This window comes from Pristis pectinata, chromosome 6, assembly GCF_009764475.1.
Source record: "Pristis pectinata isolate sPriPec2 chromosome 6, sPriPec2.1.pri, whole genome shotgun sequence".
NCBI lineage: Eukaryota > Metazoa > Chordata > Chondrichthyes > Rhinopristiformes > Pristidae > Pristis > Pristis pectinata.
In genome coordinates this window covers 99,004,748-99,020,501 of record NC_067410.1, presented here as the reverse complement: position 1 = coordinate 99,020,501, position 15,754 = coordinate 99,004,748, and the positions used below count along the sequence as shown (strand labels likewise).

The window sequence follows — 15,754 nt, the reverse complement described above, 5'->3', positions numbered from 1 at the left end:
CCTCTCCCTATAACTCAGGCCCTCTAGTCCAGGCAGCATAAATCTCTTCTGCACACTCTCCAACTTGACACTATCTTTCCTGTAACAGGATGACCAAAACTGTACACAATACTCCAAGTGCAGCCTCACCAATGACTTTTATAACTGCAACATAATGTCCTTACTCCTAAACTTAGTGGTCTGTCTGATGAAGGCCGGCATGCTAAATGTCTTCTTCACCACCCTGTCTACTTGCGTGGCCGCTTTCAGCGAACTGTACACTTGTACTCCCAGGTCCCTCTGTTCCACAACACTCATCAGTGCCCTGCCATTCACTGTATGTCCTACCCTGGTTTGACTGTCCAAAATGCATTATCTCACATTTATCTAAGTTGAAATCCATTTGCCATTCCTCAGCCCATCTCCCTAACTGATCAAGATCTCTTTGCAATTCATTGTAACCTGCTTCACTATCAACAAGACCCCCTAATTTAGTATCATCAGCAACTTGCTAATCATGCCATGTGCATTCATATCCAAATCATTTAAATAAATAATGAATAACGGAGATCCCAACACTGACCCCTGGGGCACCCCACTAGTCACAGGCCTCCAGTCGGAGAATCGACCTTCAACCGTAGTTCAACCCAACACCAATAGTGTTACAGTTAAACAGAGAAAGTGCTGTGCAGGCAGATAAATGAGGTGCAAGGGCTTTGATGAGGTAGTCTGAGAGATCAAGAGTTCATCATATAAGAGATCCATTCAAGAGTTAAAGCTAACACAGTGAAAGTATTTGTGATTCCTCATCTGTTTAATCACTTATAGGGATACTGTATCTCTAAGGAGTTTGCTATATTTTTTATGCATTTTGGGCAACTGTTTCCTCTGTATATGCATTTAATCAATCTCATTCTGAGTGGCACTGTACAAAGTGCTTTTCTCCGAAAATCATAGGATCTTTACAGTAGCCTATGGTAGCTCTTGATAGAGCAATCCACACAGTCTGATTCTCCTGCTCTTTTCCTTCAGTCCTGAATTTGTTTTTTGTCTTCAAATATTTATCCAGCTCTCTCTTGTAAGACAGAATTGAATCTGCATCAGCCATGCTTTTGGATATTTTGGTTATTTTCCCAGTGACTTTGGAGTTGTTTCTCTCTGTACACTCTATCTAACTTGTCATGGTTTTGTACACCACAATCAAATTTCCTCTGCTGTAAGGAAAACAGCCCCAGACTCTTGGAACTAAAATCCTTCTTCCTAGGAATTCTTCTCATAAACCTTTCCTGTGCCCTCACAAGCGTCTTCATATGAAAATTCTCCTCACTAACTCTGTAGTTATGTTTTTGAGAATCTGTACAACATTCATGTGCTGTCTTTGTGCCACTCTTTCCTATATCTTTCTGGTCAGAGTACAGGCAGCCACCACCCCCCACCCCCGGTTAGGTCAGGGCTCTGTTACCAAGAACTGTTGGTAAGTCAGAAATGATCAAAAACAGTTTACGGGAGAGGATCACAGAAACCAGCTGTAACGGGAGAGCAAGCAGGTGCAGGAAGAGCGGCCAGCAGCCGGCCTCACTGACTCGGTGAGTGAGCAAGTGAATCTGCTCAGTGCACCCAGCTCTGTTCAGCTTGACCCAGCTTGGGGAGAGAAGGCTGCCAGTCTCCCAGATGCTAGTTCGTATGTACAGGGTGTCAGTAAGTCAGGTGTTTGTAACTTGCGAAGGACCTGTATCACCAGCACTGGCTTCTATTTCTGCATTTTCACTGTGACTTCTGAAGTGCCCTAGGACCTATCCTTCCTCCATCCTCTTCTCATTTGCTTGCTGCGTTTTGATGTTATCTTATAAAGTATGGTATCAGATTCTACGTATATCTGGTATGTTCCCAATATCAGGTTTAATTCTCCACCAGCTTTCTTGAAACCATCCACCCCTCTATTCTCACCCATACTGCAATACCTTTGTGGTGTCACACTGCTTGTTCAACATCTACTTCTAGATGAGTGGCAACTTACTGCAGGTAGGAAATTATAAATTAAAGTAATAGAGTTGTTATGGCACAGAAGGAGGCCATTCAGCCCATTGAATAGATGCTGGGTTTTAACAAAGCAATCTCTGCTCTTTGCCCAGAGCCTTGCAAATTATTCTCTGAGATAGCTATGCATTTCCATTTTGAGAACCCCAATTGATTCAGTTTTCACCATGCCTAGAGAAAGTGAATTCCAGATCACAGCTACGGTCTGCATGAAAAATATTTTCCTCACACACTGGGATTTAAATGAAAAGAACTGTTCTAAAACTATAATTATGTTCTGGCGTAGTACAATCCATTGAACAATAGCCTGCTAAACCCCTCCTGAGTTTTTTGCCTTGGTCTTCTGGAGGAACAGATACAAGCTTGCATAAAATTCCATGTATGAATGGTCTTCTGCTAATTCGCCTGTATCAATCAATCATGCATGATTTGCAGATTATGAGAGAGGCTGGCTATACATGCTTAATGAAGGGGATGATAAGTACTGCTTTGTGTGTGGTTGAGACACCCTAACCCTTGAGGCAGGAATTATGGATTGCTAATTTTCTCCTTTCCTCCACCCCAATTTGCCATCAGCACAGGCTGGATGAGATGAACGGCCTCCTACGTTGTAACAGTTCTGTGATTCCTCTTGTATTTTTTGCCCATTTCCATTTCTGCCAGCTATATTATCTCCACCAACTCAGAATTATTGTGCTGAATGGCCTTCATTACAATTCTGCATTTCCCTTTATACCTTTTGCCTAAAATTTTAAATCTGTGCTCTCATATCCTTCAATCATTTGCTAGTGGGAACATCTTGTCTCTATCTACCCTATCTAAACCAAATGTGATCTTGTAAAGCTCTGTCAAATTTCCCTTCAACCTTCTTTTGCTCCTAGAAGAACAAGCCCAACTTTTTCCTTCTAACCTTGTAGTGAAATCTCTCATTCCTGGAACCATGCTAGTAAATCTTTTGTATGCACTCTTTCGGACTTTTAAATCATTTTTAAAGTGTGCTGATCAAATACTCCCAGTTGTAGCATAATGATGCTTTATAAAGGTTCAGAACAGTTCCCTGCTTTTGGATGACCTGAAGCCATTTTCTTGAGCCCCATACCTTCATCTCTATTTACAATCCATACTCATTCCCAACTTGGGTTTAGGTTCTCTTTTCTGACCATTGATGTTCTGTTGATTGTAGGATGAGCTTCAACACCATATCCTCTTCGACACAAATACTACCAACTGTCGCCACTGTAACATCACCTGTATCTGCTCTTTCCTTAGCCTATTCACTTTAAAAAAAACCTCATCAGTGCTTTTGTTAATTTGGATTCAGTTGTTCCACTGATAGTTGGCCTCGATGAACCATCTCACCCAACCTCTGCTGTTTGTCTCTTAACTCATATTATGGGCAACTCATCCTTGGTTTATTTTGGGTTTTAGTTTCCCGATGCCTGGAATTTCAAATTCTCACCTCCGTATTAAGATCCTTTGTTCTTTCACTATATCTAAACCAGCCACAGCACCCCAGAGCACAACAGGCCCAAGACCTTTATATGGATGCGCGGCTGCTTCACTGACAGGCACGTGCCAGATACATGGCTCAAAGTCTCTCTGGCTCCCCCACACCTTCTGCAAGACCTGACCATATTAGGTCTAGCAAGAGCCCGTGTGTTCCTGACAGGATATGAGTTCGACCGCAGGAAGCTGTCTAAGTCCTTCCAATTACAGTGACGTCCTCCAGTCACACCACCATATGAGGAATTCTCTGGTCCTAAAATTTAACTGCAATTGTTGTAACAGGCATCACAAGAGCAATGCGGCTTTTTTCTGTTTACCTCCCACTGTTGAGTTCCTAAAGGCAGAGCTGCAAACAAGAATTGGCCATAGGGTACATTGAACTTGATTAACAGATTAAACTGTAAGATAATTATTGGCCAGTATTTCAATTTCAATTAAGCTAGTGGTTTAAAGAGAAAAAAAATAGCATTTTCTGATTGAAGTGGTGATAACCTTATTAAAAGCTGAAATATGGGGCAACATAATAAGACATGAAGCCATATGTTTTAGCTTTTCCAAGCATCTGAAGAAATGTTTTAATGATTGGAGCTGGTTTGTTTTCCACCATCCTTTTCAGCAGGCATATGATCAGAAGAATATACGACGCCGTGTTTATGATGCACTAAATGTGCTGATGGCTATGAACATAATTTCGAAGGAGAAGAAAGAAATCCGATGGATTGGGCTTCCCACAAATTCTGCTCAGGAATTCCAGAATCTTGAGGTGAAGTATCATAAATTGTACTGAATTATTACCTTGTATGTGCTAGAAATATTACTGTGTAGTTTAAGCATGTTAACAGCTTAGCAAATCAAACTGTGCTACTTGGATTATTGAACCAAACTGGGCTGAACATCTGCTTCAGAGTATCTTAAGAGAGCAAATTTCACAAATTGTCCTACCTTTCTTTTTGTACCTTTCCTTCTTTTTGGTTCATTTATGCTTATAGTATTTGCACTGGTTAATTAATTAGCACTCATGCCCAAGTCAGAAAGTTGTGGTTCAAGTCCCATTCCGGAGACTTGAGTACAAGATCTCTTTTGATACCACAGCTCAAAACTGGAGCCTCCTGTCTGTTGAAGGTGCCATCCTTCAGATGACATCTTTGCCTTCTCCCACATAAGAGATTTAGAAGGTCCCATCCTGCTATTTTGTAGAACAGTGGAGTTCTCCTAGTCATTATTTAGCCTCAACCAGCATCACTAAAGCAGGGTATCAAGAAAAATTCCAACGCATAACATCTTATGTACAAATTGGCTGCTGCATTGCAGCAGTAACTACATTTCAGTGTATCCCTGGCTTAAACATGCTTCTGAGCCACACAGGGATAATGACAGATGTTGGATTATGTCTTAGTCTCCAAACGTTTCTGCTTGCCCAGAGTGCAACCTTAAGTTTTACTTGATTAGTTTTTCACCTTTTTTCTCTCTCACTCATTCCTTTTTTAATACTTCTGTCTTTCTGCTTAATACACTTAATGCTATACCCAGAGATCCAGGCAAGTCCACCTCCAGCTAAACCAGCCCCATTATTTATCTTCAATCATCAGCCAAGAGAGTGCAGGGGAACAGCCTAGCATGACTCCCTCTTTGATTTTAACTTCTTGGTGTAATGTGCCAGCCCCCCATGCTTGGTCTCACTATGGTTGCTGAATCTGAAAGTTGCATGTGTGGGGAAGGATGAATATGATCCAGCGTCCTCAATCTATTGCCAGGACAAAACATACTGTTTGTATTTGCTGCCATTGACGCTTGTTGATGTCAGTGCTGCTAGGAATATTATTATAATACCCAATTGGTTAAGAACAACGGTAAGTACAAAATGGAGTTCATCTTGATGGCTGCAAAGTCTTAATTACCTATGCTCTCATATCTACTTAATTCTCCCTCAAACTGCTCCAGGTTATCTGCCTTATTCAGTCGTCCATTCCACACTTCTATCACTAAGCAATGTAGTTAAATTTAAACCATTGCGTCTCACGGTGTTTTAATTGTGAGCTTATACCCTCTGGTAACTTTTTTTTAACATTAGTTCTTTCAAGCCGCAAGGATTTCACACACTGTGTAATGCAAATGTATAATATTGCCTATGTGGAGCTATCCTATAAAATACATGATCCATAGAATAATTTGATTCTTGTAATAAATCAAGGATAAACTTTAATTTTATATACACAGCATTGATTTTCACGTCCATGAGGTGAAACAAAATGGAATCATGAAAATTCTGAACAGTGACTATGTTTAAAACAAAACATACTGTATGTGCCAACTGTCCAAGTTTCATGCATGTTATTTATTTTATCTCATTTGTGAATAACAATCGTTGTGGAACTGTCTCAGTATAAACATGTAATATTTTGGCAAACAGGTCAATGAGAGCCTGCAACATTATTGTAACATGTGCATTGAATTGTCCCTTTGAGACTACTACGCATACTTCAGAGCTAATCTATCAGATTAGTTTTGGTTAACCAGATTGGTTTCTGGCATGTGGGGGCTGTTGTATAAGGGGATATTGAGTATGTGTGATTCATGTTTGCTGGAGTTTTAGAATTCTGAGAAGAGGTTGATAAGGATGGATGCTGTAAGGCTGTTTTCTGTAGAGCCAAGAGAATCAGTTAGGACTGGTGTGTGGATAAATTTCTTCACTATGAGGATTGTAAATATTTGAAATTTGCCACCTCAGGTCACGGAACTCTTGTTAACTGCATTCAGGACCGCAAATGTTAGATTTTTGGGTCCTGAGGAAACCGAAGGAAATGGAAGATAGGGCAGGAGAGTGGATTTGATTTTATTAAATGGTGTAACAGGCTTGAGGGGCCACTTGGCCTACTTGTATTTATTATTGTCTTACACCACTATCTTATACATTGTATGGAAGAGACATCAGTCTTTCATGCTGTCACAGCATCACGTATGTCAGTCAGTATCAACGCTGCTGCATTATACTATTGCTCTCAGTAATAATCACATAAAGAAGGAAAATGTTGTTAACACGTGGCAGGCCATTACTTGAAGATTGGGTGTCCTTTTTTGTCAAAGCAAATAGTCACAGAATTGACCAGTGCAGTGATGACTGCAAAAGGCCAGCTTTAAAAATAAAAGCTAAAGCTCAGCGTACATTATTCAGTTTCTCTTTATACCTGCTCGGTTTAGATTCTCCAGTCCAGTTGGAGTTATCTTGAATAAAGATTCAGCAGCAACCACTTATTTAAAGTTCAATTTCAGCTGCAATTTGCCATTCTTACTGATGACGTAAAATTAAATGGGAATCTGAGTAGTGATGAGGATGCAAAGAGGCTTCAAGGAGATGTGGACAAGCTAAATGAGTGGACTCAAGGCAGATGAAGTGCAATACGGCAAAATGTGAGTTTATCCTCCAGAGTGAAAAACATAGAAATTGTGAGTATTTTTGAATGGTGAGCGTTTGGAAAACGTTGGCATTCAGAGGCTTCTGGGTCTCCTTCTGCACAAGTCACTGAAAGTTAACGTGCAGGTGAAGCAGGTAATTAGGAAGGCGAATGGTATGATGGCCTTCATTGGTTTGGGTAAAATTGTCTTACTACAACTATATAGGGCCTTGGTAAGACCACACCTCAAGTATTGTGTACAGTTTGGTCTCCTTGCCTAACAAGGGGATTTACTTACAGGAGAGGAAGTGCAGTGAAGGTTCACCAGATTGGTTCAAGTGATGGCACGTGTGACGTATGAGGAGAGACTGAGTAGGCTAGGCCATTCTTCTCTAGAATTTAGAAGAATGAGAAATTCCTCATTGAAACATACAACATTCTTAGAGGGCTCAACAAGGTAGATGCAGATGGATGTTTCACCTGGTTAAGGACCCTAGAATTAAGGTCCTAGAATTTAGAATTATCAAAATAAGGGCAGGCCATTTAATTATGAATTGAGGAAACATCTGAGCTCAAAAGATAGTGAATCTTTGTAATTCTGTACTCCTAAGGGATGTGGAGGCCGAGTCATTGATTGCGTTCAAAACAGAGATCGATAGAATTCTGGATATTAGAGGAATCAAGGGAGAGGGGGCAAGAAAACAGACCCCTGGTAGAAGATCAGCCTTGATCGTGGGATAGTGGAGCTGGATTGAGGGGAAAATCACAATCCTATATTATAAAAGAATAGTTGTGGTTATGGTTAATTGGAAGCCATGTGAAGGCCAGTCTTTGCTCAAGGGTAGTACCCTGTTTCAAATCAGTACGTTGCATTCAGGAAATAAATATAAATAGTTTGCAAGTGCACTTGGATAGAGTACATTCGAAACATCCTAGATACTGTTAATTATCATCCTAGCAAGTCGGTGCACTTACGTACATGTGAGACATCTGCAGCACAGCTATGTCAGCTGGTGTGGGAAGAAATCTATAGGTGCCAAATAAAAAGAGCAATGAAAAGAATTTAAATTGGAATCTGATTCAGCATCAATCGACGTGACAGTAGCAATATTGGTTGGCAGCATCATATATGATGTTTCTTTAGAGGAGAAAATTGGGGAAAAAGAACCTGTGAAGGTGTTAAACTGAACTGCAGTATGGATTAAACATTTTATTTACTAAAATCCTACTTAACAAGCAGAAAGGTTTTGGTCACTGACATTGGAAGAGAATACAATCTGAGTGCAGCATTAAGTGGAATATCTGTTTACGTAATACATAGAGAAGTCAAGCCAAATCCTTTAAGTAGCACTGTTGCTATTTTTAAACTGTGACTCAATAATTAAAAGTTGAAGTCCATTTTAAAATCTTGAGTGAGCACAATGGTTCTCCAGCAATATAAAAGTTGGCTCTTCTTGTCCAGAACTAGTTCATGTATTTCCAACTAAACTAGTTTACATAGATATACAGCAAAGAAATAGGCCATTTTGTTTGCCAGGTCATGACTTTTTTTTTACACTGCACTTGAATTTCCTCCCATCCTTCCATATCTAATTTTATCAGCATGACTTTCTATTTCCTTCTCTGTCATCCAGCCTCCCTGAAATGGATCTATATTAATTTTACCAGATGTTTCTGTGTGGAGCAAAATGTTTGTTTCACATTCTTCCCTCCCTCTGGGTTGCTTCTTAGCATTGGAGGCAGTCCAGAAAGATTCATTAGGTTATTTCCTGGAACAAGAAGTTTGTCCCATCACTAAACAGCTATAAAGGTTAGATCTCTTTTTGGAGTTTAGAAGACTGAGGGGCAATCTTATTGAAATGTATGATACTAACAGGACATGACAGAGAAGATATTGAGATGTTTCTATTGGTGGGAGAGTCTTGAAAGAGGAAACATGGTTACAAGATAAGGGGGCAATCATTTAAAACTAAGATGCATAGGAATTTCTTCTCACAAAGGTGAATCTCTGGAAAAGTGTATCACGTGGAATTGTAAGGCCTAGATCACTGGAGGTATTTTTAAAAAGTTGATAAGTTTTTGAAAGATCGTGGAATTGAGGGTTATGTGGAACTGGCACAGAAGAGGAGTTGAAGCTTGAGGCAGATCAGCCATGATCACATTGAATGGTGGGACCAGCTTGAATGACCAAGTGACTACTTCTCCTATTTCCTTGTATTCTATTTCCTCATTTGATTTCTTGCTGTTTCCTTTATATTAATGTTCTCTAGTTCTTCCCCTCAAGAGGGACACTGCTCTTGCATCATGCTTGGCATCTTTTTGAGCCTAGTTTTTGCAGTCCAGTTCACATCTACTTGGGAAAAGTGCCGTTAAGTTGCCTCCTGGCATGGAAGAGCAAAAGACTACAGATACTAGAAGTCTGAAATATGAACAGAAAATGCTGGAAATAGTCAGCAGGTCAGCAGTATCAAAGGTGATGATTCAGATCAAAGTCTTTTTATTAGAATGTTCTAATAAAACTCAATTTGAAACCTCTTTCTATCTTCACGGATGCTGCCTGAGCTGCTTTTTCCTAGTTTTCTGTTTTTGGTATCCCATGTCTCTAGCCTCTGTCACTGCACTATGAACTGGTATTACATTGCAGTAGCCTCACCAAGTAAGATTGTCCAATTATTGCCAAATTTTAGGTAGTTCTGACCCCTGTGGGCCAGTCGGAAGTGGCCAGAGCCATTCAGTTTACGTTATTACAGTGTCTATTCCAAAGGGACTTGCACTCTATCAGTTCCTGCTACATTCTGTGCTAATGGCAACTATCTAATTTTCAGGTGGAGAAACAGAGACGAATAGAACGAATCAAGCAAAAGAGGGCCCAACTAGAAGAATTGATTCTGCAGGTAACAAATACACGTCCATAGAAAATGTGCTCGGATGTTTACCTGAATAATTACATCAATGTTGCTTGTGTTTGTATTTGAAATGCAATTAAGCCTTTGAACCCTTGAGTCAGAATAAAGATGAAGAGGGTAAATTAACATAGACAGGTTGTTGTGAATAGTCATGTTATCATATGAAGTTGATCTTATTGGAATAATGCACAAATGTAGAAGTAAAATCACACAGGTTTGGCAATTGTCACACAGTACAGCTATATATACACAAACCTCTAATTTGTTGCCTGTTAAAAATAGGATTACAAATATCTATTGAGAGAGAAATCTAGTAATTTACCTCCATTAAAAATATGGAAATTGTAATTTCTTACATTTAGATTTCCATGGCCCATTTGCCAAGTTTCCTAATCATATTCTTAACACTGCATAGCATGTTCCTTTGGCTGAGTGTGTGGGCAGGGGACCTGTTCTCAGTCTTATGTCAATGTCACTTTTGGGCCATCCTTGAGAAAATGTTCTAAAAATATAAATTATGTCTTGAACTATTTTTCTTAATCAATTCCATCTTCCTTCCCACAGTGCAGCTTGCTTCCACTCATGACTTTCTCCAGATGTACTTCTGAAATTTCAAGCATACTGTATTATGTTGAACTCAAAAAAAAAATTGTATTACCCTGCTTAAAGCCCAATCATTGTGTTATCTCTGTTAATATTTTCTTTGGTTGCTTGTCATCATTCTCCCTGTTGTACCTCAGCGAAGTCCTGGAGAATATTTCCTTTGTTAAAGGTGCTCTATGTTACAGATAACATGGGTATAGCAGTTAGCACTGCTGCCTCATGGCTTCAGAGACCCTGATTCCACCCTGATCTCAATGCTGTTTGTTTGGAGTTTGCATTTTCTCCCCATAACCATGTGGGTTTCCCTTGGGTTTGCTAATTTCCTCCCACATCCCAAAGATCCATATGGTAGGTTAATTGGCTGCTGCAAATTATCCCTAGTGTAGCTATGTGGCAAAAGAATCAAGGAGGACTTGATGAGCATTTGGGAGAGGGCAAGTTGCAGGGATAGAACTGATGTTATTGCTCAGTTTGGAGCCTTATTGGAGCCAAATGGCATATTCCGGTGTTTGAATAAATAAATATTTTAATTCTACAGTGCCTTTTTATTACATAGGGATTTACATTGTTCGGGTTACTACTGTAACTAAATTTTTTTTTTATAAATAGTTGAAAGACAATGCCTGATTTGTAGTTGGTGCCCTGTCACTGCTCCATTTCACAGCCATTCCAAATCATGGGCACTTAATGGGGTTTAATTTTTCTCATTCAGCTTCACTGTCAGTCTATATTTGTCAGCCAGCCTAATATTGCAGGACACAAAAACTTGGCCTAGCAGCTTTCCCAGCTTTGCCTTGTAATGCATTTCAACAATAAATGGCTGGTAGGTTAATAGACTACTGTAATTGGCCCCTGGTTTAGGTGGGTGATAAAGAATTGGGGAGGAGGGTGCGTTAAGGGGCATGTGAGAGAGAATAGATTGAAAGGAAGTAAAGGGAGGAATGAGATTGCTCTGAGAGCTGGCATAGACTTGATGAGACAAATGAGTTTCTTTGTTATGTGATATATGGAAAGAATGTTACATTGAAAATTTGCTTGCTCACGGTATCCCTCTGTTTAATCATAAATGTTGGGCAAAGTCAACCTCTTATAATTTGGTTTCATGTTTTGAAGAGACTTGTGTTAAAATAGAGTTGGCAAATTCTGCTTCTTATCACGGGGAAGTGCATATCGAGAGGTCAGCAATTTAGAATTGTTAATGAGTGGGGGGAAAAGGGTAGAAAAAGTCTTTACATGGAACATAATTGGATCGTAGCATGATTTAAGAGGGAGTTGTAGAAACCAATATCTATGCATGTTTTATTTGACAATCAAATAATTTTTTGAACACAAGATTGTGCAGACCAGAGCAGGGAGCAGGCCAGTAACCTCAAACACGATGTGTTTAATGGTCCCATGATTTGTCACTCTGGAAGAAGTTTTTGACTTCTGTTCAATATTTCTTTTGCTTCATCATCCTGAAAAAATAACCTCTTCATGGAGGAAGTAGGTGACAGACTCAAAGTTTAAAACAACTGGATAAAAACAATTGTTTATTCAATCTCCCTTGCACAATCTTCATTTATTTAAATATCAACCAATGATGTCATAAAAAAAGAGATGTTGGAATATCAAAATCTTTGCGCAAAGCACTTTTAATTGATTGGCAACATAATGAGTCACTACTTTCCAATGTCGTTCTAATTAATGCTTTTCAAGCATCAGCATGTGAATGTGCACCGGGCTATCTTTGTAATTGCACAATTTTTGAGCTACCTACTTTCCTCCCTTCCTTTCTTTTTGATCTATTCCAATAATTATTTTGAGCATTTTCCCTTTGATTTTTTTTAAGTTTCTACTCTGCCTATTTTTCTTCTAAAGGCTCATTTTATTGAGTTTTTTTTTAATAAAAAGCACTTATGCCACTCTGTCTTGTTTTTCATTTATTTTTAGTCAGTGGTTAAAATTTGAAGCTTTTTTCCCCCCCGTTTCCCACCAAAAGCAAATAGCATTCAAAAATCTGGTACAGAGGAACCGACAATTGGAACAACAGACACAGAGTCCCCCTGCACCAAACTCTACTATTCAATTGCCTTTCATCATAGTCAACACCAGCAAAAGGACTGTCATCGACTGCAGCATCTCCAGTGATAAGTAAGTTCCTAACTATATGAGGAGCATTAATCTTAATTTTAACCTACTTAATGGTTAGTCTACTTGTCCTTCTTAACTTTGCTTACATGCCACATTATTATGGTACATTTATGCTGCAGCATCTGTGGATTCCTTTGAGGTGTGCAGCAGGATCATGGATTGCCTGTGTATGGCTCATTAGATACATGGTCATCAGAAACTTATTCCATTAATTCAGGATGTCCCCCTAAAACTGGGTGCCAAAGTTGTGTAGGTTAAACGAGGAAGATTCTGTGGAAATTGACCTCAGTCATTTCATTACTTATGGATTTATGACAGCAATAGAGAAAATTTTGTCCAAAATTACCTTATACCATCTATAATGTGACTGCATCAGATGTTACATTTGAACATCTTGATTGACCAAGAAGTATCTCTTTGATTTGGAAATAATTCTCATCAGAAGCCATATTTTTTAGGGAAAGTGGGGCTACAGAGGTGAAAAGTGTGGCAAAATCTTTAAAAGTCAGTTATTTTGTAAAGCAAATGTTCAATAGCTGGAATAGTTTGGATACAAAATAATAAAACCAAAGTGATTGGGGTGAGGAGACAAGGCACGCAAAAAGGATGCACCATAAGTTATTTATGTAAAATTTATGTTTCCGGTGTATTTGTATATTTTTGCTTTTAAAAATTAAGCTGCTTCACACATTTGATTATTGATGTGATATTAGGGTATTCTTTAGCATCGCTGCATGATGTTGAACACTTCAGACAGAAATGAAGTCTCAGCCATTATGGAACTTTCTTGAAATTAAATCAATGTAATGGTTGCTATGACTACCTTCTTGTTCTGGTGCTCTACTGAGATGTTGAATAAGAATTGCCTTAAACTTGCAGTAACCCGACGTTGTCAAGTTACCCAAGGTTGATTAGTTTGCAACTAAATAGCAACAACATGGACAGAAAAAGATCAACTGCTCCACCCATGCTTCCTGGAGCATCATGATGAGCTATCTCATACCTCTCTCTGGGAACCTTCACCCCCACCATCCCAGCTTTTTAAGCTCCTGAAGAAATTAAAAGAAAGTGCCAATGCAATGAAGAACTCTGGGGAAAATTCCTCTGCGAGCCCTCCAGTGATCAAAATCAGTGCAAATGAGTATATTGACTGCACATTGTACATGATAATCCGCTTACCATCTATGACTAAGTACAACTAAAGACATGTTTCAACCCAGTTTGACCCTCTATATTCTCTTGCACCTCACATGATAAAACAGAAAAGGTAATGAAAATTGAATTGGTGTGAATTTGTAGCTAATTGCTCAGTAGCCTTATTAATTAATTTTTGTAAATTACCTCAGGTTCGAATATCTCTTCAACTTTGACAACACCTTTGAGATTCATGATGATATTGAAGTTTTGAAACGTATGGGAATGTCCTTTGGCTTGGAATCCGGCAAATGTACTCCAGAAAACCTAAAAACTGCAAACTCATTGGTGCCAAAAGTATTGCAGCCCTATGTTGCAGGTTAGTAACAGCAATGGTTTTAATCCTTTGCACTGTTTATCATATTCCTTATAGAACCAATCTAAGAACTCCCCTAGTACATAGTTTGGGTGGCTTTAAGCAAAACAGCTGTTAATTTTTATATCAATATAATTCTGTTTAATCTGTTTTAATAACCATACTGTGATTTTGCACTTCTACCACATATTGTTAGCAAAATGATTTGAATTCACATGCAACGTATTTATGCACCAGTCCCCCTCTGTATCGTCATCCAGCTAGGTGGGGACACGCTCATCTGATTTCATTTTTTTTATCCCCCCAATCGTAACCCGAGAATCACCTGAAACGGCTTCTCTTTCCTCATCCATGCAAGGATCTGTCATTGGCACCTCCAATTTCTCATGTTCCTGCTGCAAATCAGCAACATCATCCGAAAAGGGGGAGTTGCTTTCCACATGCACGCCTATAGCATTCTGTTCTTCCCACTGGCACCCTTCTCCACCCATCCATAAACCCTAGATTATCAGACAGCATGTTTGCTGTACAGTACAGAGTGAACAGAAATCCCTTCCGACTAAATATCAGGAAGACCAAAGACTTTGGCTCCCAGCACAGTGTCATTTCTCTGTTCAATGACATTGCCATTCTTCATGGCATCTGTTCGAAACTAATCCAGATTGTTCTCAAACTTTTGTTATGTTTGCTTCCAAGCTCAGTTTTGGAACCGCGTAATCTGGGACATCTTCAGAACAGTCCTTTCCAATTCCTGTAACACTACCCTACCCCAACTCAACACATCTCAAGTGGATTTGACTATTTTATCCCACTTCTGGTTGGCCTCCCACATTCCATTGTCTGCAAACTTGAGGTCATCCCAAATTATAACTTGCACGAGGCCCTATTCATGCATCTCCAGCTTCTACTGACCTTCATTGACTACTGGTAAGCATTGCCTCTATTTTAAAAGCCTCACCCTTTTTTTATGTCCATTTATGGCACTACCCAGGAATGGATATAACTACCCATGAGCGATCCAATAGCAGAGGGCATGCATTTAAGGTGAGAGGGGGTAGGATCAGAACAGACGTCAGGGGAATGTTTTTTACTCAGAGAGTGGTGGATACCCGGAATGTGTTGCCTCATAGGGTGATGGAGGCAAATTCATTGCGGGCTTTTAAGAGGGGCTTGGAAGGGCACATGAATGAGAGAAAAATGGAGGGATGTGGGCATTCTGTAGGTAGAAGGGATTAGGTATGTCCACACAACATTGTGGGCCAAAGGGCCTGTTCTGTGTTGTACTATGTTCTACCCATCCTTGTGTATGTCATCTCTTCCAGCCTTGTAACATCCCAAGATATCTGATTCCCTGATTCTGATCAAGTACCAAGTTCCCAAACTCTGGAACTCGCTCTCTAAACCTCTCCACCTCTCTGATCCTCTTTCCTTGTGCAGCTTTGTGTCAGTTTTGTTCACTAGCACTCTTGGGAAATGCCTTGAGACCTCTTACTACATTCAACCCATGCAGTTTCAGTTTATTGAGATGGAAATTAAAATTCCCCTTTATCTTGGCCTCAGAGTTTAATCTTTACAGACAAAATTATCAAAAGGGTGAATCTTTCCAACAGACATGTCATTTCTGGCCTTCCAATCTGTCAGCAGATATTGTTGTCGAACATCCTCACCAAAAAATAGTTTATTATGGA

The 15,754-nt window shown here is 39.5% G+C and overlaps 1 protein-coding gene across 7 annotated transcripts in view; it reads left to right on the top strand.

The window, feature by feature from the left end:
- Positions 1-15,754, top strand: part of LOC127572100 (transcription factor Dp-2-like) — a 166,789-nt gene that overhangs the window by 135,972 nt on the left and 15,063 nt on the right. For 6 of the 7 annotated variants that reach the window (XM_052018982.1, XM_052018979.1, XM_052018984.1 and 3 more), the window contains 4 exons: positions 4,139-4,285; positions 9,740-9,808; positions 12,405-12,556; positions 13,903-14,069. In XM_052018982.1, the coding sequence (XP_051874942.1) occupies positions 4,139-4,285; positions 9,740-9,808; positions 12,405-12,556; positions 13,903-14,069 (535 nt within the window). The remainder of the gene's footprint in view (positions 1-4,138; positions 4,286-9,739; positions 9,809-12,404; positions 12,557-13,902; positions 14,070-15,754) is intronic. The other variant, XM_052018980.1, reaches the window with a different exon arrangement.